This window comes from Sapajus apella, unplaced genomic scaffold (assembly GCF_009761245.1).
Source record: "Sapajus apella isolate SASKATOON/1434 unplaced genomic scaffold, GSC_monkey_1.0 scaffold2856, whole genome shotgun sequence".
NCBI lineage: Eukaryota > Metazoa > Chordata > Mammalia > Primates > Cebidae > Sapajus > Sapajus apella.
In genome coordinates this window covers 2500-8476 of record NW_022439782.1, presented here as the reverse complement: position 1 = coordinate 8476, position 5977 = coordinate 2500, and the positions used below count along the sequence as shown (strand labels likewise).

The following is a 5977-nucleotide window of genomic DNA, read 5'->3' as shown; positions in this document are numbered from 1 at the left end:
AACACCCTCATCTGCCTTGTGGACAACATCTTTCCTCCCGTGGTCAATATCACATGGCTGAGCAATGGGCACTCGGTCACAGAAGGCGTTTCTGAGACCAGCTTCCTCTCCAAGACTGATCATTCCTTCTTCAAGATCAGTTACCTCACCTTCCTCCCTTCTGCTGATGAGATTTATGACTGCAAGGTGGAGCACTGGGGCCTGGAGGAGCCTCTTCTGAAACACTGGGGTAAGTATGCGTTCCACCACTTTTTGATGCTTTCTTGTCTGTCAAGTTCAGAACTTCCTGCCTTTTACTCATATCCCAAAACTTGTTTTCCACACTTCATGGTTTCTTTTCTCTCCCTCTTTCTTTTTGCTTTTTTGGAAAGGATAAAGTAACAAAAGCAGAGATTTATTGAAAATGGAAGTACACTCCACAGGGAGGGAGAGGGCCTACCACTTCATGGGTTTCTAATGATAGACATCACTCTCCTCCCTAAGCCTGGAGCTTTGAGTGTTTGCAGAGCCCACCCTCCATTCCATTCCACCCCATACACATGCACATGAGCACACTCTGCATTCTGACCTCAACAACTTCACTTCCACAGAGCCTGAGATTCCAGCCCCTATGTCAGATCTCACAGAGACTGTGGTCTGCGCCCTGGGGTTGTCTGTGGGCCTCGTGGGCATTGTGGTGGGCACTGTCTTCATCATCCAAGGACTTCGTTCAGTTGGTGCTTCCAGACACCAAGGGCCCTTGTGAATCCCATCCTGGAAGGGGAGGTAAGATTGAGATTGGTTAGAGCTGAAGCTGCAGTATGAGAGGAAGGAAAGTGGGAGGAGGTTGTGGACACGAATGTGGTTGAAAGTCATAGGGGAATTGGGAAGTGGCATGATCATGACACAGGAGCCCCCTCAGACCCATTGATCTCATGTTTGTCCTATTGCAGGTGCATCGCCATCTACAGAAGCAGAAGAATGGACTTGCTAGGTGACCTAGCACTGTTTTCTGGCCTGATTTATCATATCCCATTTTTCCTCCAAATGGTTCTCCTGTCACCTTTTCTGAGGGACTTAAGCTGCTGTATCTCCTCAGAGCTCACAAATGCCCTTGAATTCTTTCCCTGACCTCCTGATTTTTTTTTCTTTTCTCAAATGTTACCTACGAAGGGATGGCTGGGGTAAGCCACTCAGCCAACTAATTTCTCAGTAACCTCAATCTAAAATCTCCATGGAAGCAATAAATTCCCTTTATGAGATCTATGCCAAATTTTTCTATCTTTCATCTGGGACTGACTGAAAGTATGGCTAAGAATTGGGAGACTACTACTTTTCAAGCCATTTAATCTTATTTCCCAGATCATATTTCATGTCCAGTAACACAGAAGCAACCAAGTATAGCACAGCCTGAATTTCTTAGCTGACGTTAATATTTCTTTCTTCCTTGTGTTTCCACCCTTGGCACTGCCACCCACCCCTCAATTCAGGCAACAGTGAAGTTAATGGACACCCTCTGCCCTGAGCCCAGAATGGTTATAGCAAAAAATTTTAAACCAAAAAATAAGTCTATACTCATTTCAATATGGCTTTCAAAAGTATGACAGAGAAATAAGTTAGGATAAAGGAATTTTGAATCTCAAAAATATCAAAAGTAAAAATTTATTCTCAAAACCTTAAATTTGTGAAGAATGGTGACAGTAGAAGCCTTCCTCTCCCATCCTCACCTTGAGGGAATAAAAATTCTTTAGGCAGGAAAAGAAATGGAAGTCAGAAAAACATTAGAATAAGACAGTAATGTGGGTATCTGAACAGGAACAAATACTCCTCACAGGGTTACTGACAATGGGAGAAGGGATGAGAGTAAAGGCCACAGACATATCTAGGAGCCCTAGAATAGAGGTACAGTCTGCCTTACCTCCTGAATGAAGCTTTGCTAGAGAACCATGTAGCTTTCCCGGTGCCACCCTGGCATGAAGGAGACGTATAGTGAATATGGCTGCAGGATGTTTCTAGGAAACATGCCGATAAAAATGCCAATATCTTCAGAAATCCCCAGCCCTTTCCCCTCACCCCTCCTGGCTAAGGAAAGTATGAGCTTGTGAGAGAGTCCCTAGGAAGAACAACACAGTTGAGACAAAGTAGCAGCAGCTGTGGGTGCCGTGTTCTCCACTGGATTCGCTGTCTCCTAGCAGAAGCTCTCCCAGAGGAAACGGGTCAGCTGTGACCTCATGGCTCTAAACAGCTATGAAATCTGTGAGGATATTTCTACCCATGCTACCTGCATCACTGAGTTTAAATTTTAATTGTAGAAAAAAGACAAAACATTAACGCAATAATTGATATAGTATAGTTTGTTGCAAAGAACCCTAAATCCAAATCCAGGACTCTGTACTTTGAAACTACTATTTTAAACTTTATAAATGGGTAAATATCTAATATTTCTAGCCTCGTATTTTTTATCCACAATGTAGGGGTAATAATATTTTCCTTGCAGAGTTATTGATGAAATTTGAACAATCGATATATAGTCAATGCCTGACACATAGTATTTAAATACATAAGAAAACATTTAAATACATTAAAAAAATTAGAATTAATTTATTTAAAAGAATGGATTATACTATATTAAAAGTAAGTTTTGTTTTTCTCAGACCCTTAATGATTTAGGAGGTTCAAATATAGAGCTATGTTTGAATTTCTTTTCATATCATAATTGGAGGATATTTTTCTTTCTCCAGAGTGAGAGAGGCTGAGATTGGATTGCTAAAAGAACTCTTAGGATGAGAAGTAATATTTGACTTTGGTTTTCAACTCTCTAAGAAAGGATATATTCCCTCCTTATGGCCCAGAAGTGTTTATTTAAGGTATATCATATGCAGCAGATGTTTATCCATGTTTACTTTGGGAGAAGGTGAAGAAAGTTCAAGGAGAAAATAATTTAAAATGCAGACTGGGAATCAGTAAGCACAGGGAATCTGAACCAGTGATGATCATGAAAATGTCCATCACAGAGCACAGAGGATTTTTAGGGCAATAAAACTATTCTGTTTGATACCACAGTGGTGAAAAATGTCATTATGCATTTGTCCAAATCCGCAGAATGTACAACACCAAGAATGAGAGTTAATGTAAACTATAGACTTTGTGCGAGAATGATGTGCTTATGTAAGTTCATAAATTACAGCAAATGTACCACTCCTGTGGGAGATGTTTCTAATGGGGGAGGCTATGCATGTGTGAGAGCAGAGTGTATCTGGCAGCAGTCCCCAAATTTTTGGCACCAGGGACCAGTTTTATGGAAGACAGTTTTTCCACAGATAATGGGGGGGATGGGGTATGATTTGGGGATGAAACTGTGAAACTGTTCCACCTCAGATCAACAGGCATTAACTAGACTCTCATAAGAAACATGCAATCTAGATCTCTTGCATGCACAGTTAACAATAGGGTTTGAGCTCCTATAAGGTCTAATGCCACCACTGATCTACAGAAGGCGGGGCTCAGTTGGTAACCCTGGCTCACCCACTGCATGGCCCAGTTTCTAACAGCCACCAATTGGTACCGGTGCGTGGCCTAGGAGTTGGGGACCTCTGGGATATCTTTGCACCTTCTGTTCAGTTTTTCTGTGAACCTACAACTGCTTTAAAATAAAGTATATTTTTAAAAAGGAAAAGAAAAGGTAACCAATTATGATCCCAAATATATAAAATAAAAATTTTAGAATGAAAAACAGTCACATTAAAATGCACAAATGTGCTAAGAAATGTTTAGCAATAGGGTTTCAAATAAATTTCATATAAATTTCAGTGATTTATGAGGCAAGAACCCGGCATTTTGGAGTTGTATGTGGGTGTGTGCGCACATGTGTGTGTGCGCGTGTGTGTAATATCAGGGATATACTGAATGGCATAATGACCAGACACATATAGAAATCTACAAAGGCTGCCCAACTCAGACTCCTTCCTCAAGAAGTACTGTGGAAAGCAAATTTAATGATAGCTGCAGTTTATTAAAAGGATGTATTTAAAAAGTATTCATGTAATGTTAAAATAGGAGAATTAAGACTAGTTCTGAAAAATAAGAATAAATTTTTTTTATCAGCTAAAAAAGTAGGGTCATTATTGACATTACTGTAAATAGGGTTACAAATCAACTTGCATGATTTCAAATCATGTGATTCTTAAAAATTATTTGAGTTATTTGAATTATTTCAAATTACATACACAATGTGTGACTTCATTAAAATTAAAAACTTCACTATTTAAAATTTACAAAATTAGTGGGTCATAGAGGCTTCTGCCTGTGATCTTAGCACTTTGGAGACCAATGAGGGAGGAGGCCAATGGGGGAGGATTGCTTGAAGCCAGGAGTTCAACAGCTGCCTGGGCAACAAAGCAAGGCCCCATCTCCACAACATAAAAATAAATTAGTGCATGGTGGCATGCCTGGAGTCCCAGCTACTCTGGAGGCAGAGGCAAAAGGAGCACTTGAGCCCAGGAGTTCAAGGCTTCAGTGGGCTAGGATTGTGCCACTGCACTCGCTCCAGCCTAGGCAACAGAGCAAGAGCCCATCTCTAAAAATAAATAAAATTTACAAATTTTTAAAAATCACATGAATATTTCAGGTTTGTACTTACCATAAACAAACTAGGGATTTGAATAATTAAACATTTAATTACAAATAAAGCACTTCATGCACAGACTGGCACATAGTAAGTCATTAATAGGTGTTAACAACTGGCATTACTATTCTTTTCTGGAGTCCAACTAACAAACCCCACATCAAATGACACCACGGGGATCCAAACAACAAGATCCAGAATGCAGGAACTTCTACTAGATAAACAACTCCATTTCTTCAGCAACAATGTAAAGAGAGAGAGTAGAGGAGCTATATGGTTTTAAAAGTTTGAAGAAATATATGAACCAAGTTTATATGAGGTAATCAGAAAAATTGACACCTATCTATTAAGGAACTATCTAATTTTAATGTGGTAATGGCGTTGCTGTTATGTTTATAATGTCACTATATTTTAGATTTTCATAATAAAACAATTGTGAATGAAATATGATATCTGAAAGTATCTTCAAAATAACCCAGTGTGCATGTATGATTAATTGGGTAGGTTTACAAAATTGCTTATTAATTGATCATTGTTAAAGCTGGGCTGTTAAAACATGGTACTCGGCCGGGCACGGTGGTTCATGCCTATAATTCCAGCACTTTGGGAGATTGAGGTGGGTGGATTGCCTGAGGTCAGGAGTTTGAGACCAGCCTGGGCAACATGGCAAAACCCTGTGGCTACTAAAAATACAAAAAATTAGCTGGGTGTGGCAGCAGGTGCCTGTAATCCCCACTACTTGGGAGGCTGAGGCAAGAGAATCGCTTGAACCTGGGAGGCAGAGGTTACAGTGAGCTGAGATTGTGCCATTGCACTCCAGTCTGGGCAACAGAGCCAGACTTGATCTAAACAAAACAAAATAAAAAAATGAAAACATCGTATTCATCTCTCTACTACTGTACATAGTTGAAATTTTCTTTAATACAAAGTTTTTAAAAAATGCATTCTAGGGAAGTCCCACAAACATAGGCAGAGAAGCATTCTGTTCAAAGTTATGTTAGTTTTTAGGCCCTTCTAGGTTTTATCAGTTAGGAAACCCTGAGTATCCAAATTCTGCCTAAGACTATAGGAATCACTCAGAAATGAAATTCTAAAGAATGTGTATGCAAGAACTAACAATAGCAAAGGAAAGCAAAGTACTTTTTGCTTTATTATTGGATGTACTAAGTCCCTAGACTTGTTTATATGTTCATTAATTCATCAAAAACGCAAAATGGTCATTAAGTACCATTATAGCAATAAATACCATACTTTGTTATGAGTATCATTAAAATAATGTGAAAAGAGATACATTCATTATCTTCACTCTAGTGGGAAGAAATATACATATATCGCATAATTCCACAAACATATAATTACAAACTATGAATAATT

At 39.2% G+C, this 5977-nt stretch overlaps 1 protein-coding gene across 1 annotated transcript; it reads left to right on the top strand.

Moving 5' to 3' along the window:
• Nucleotides 1-6: 6 nt before the first annotated feature.
• Nucleotides 7-1245, top strand: LOC116547370 (HLA class II histocompatibility antigen, DQ alpha 2 chain; the record flags this gene model as incomplete). Its single annotated transcript, XM_032273344.1, has 3 exons — nucleotides 7-229; nucleotides 591-765; nucleotides 933-1245. Coding segments are annotated over 2 exons (378 nt in total), but the record flags the coding sequence as incomplete, so codon positions are not given.
• Nucleotides 1246-5977: the final 4732 nt, after the last annotated feature.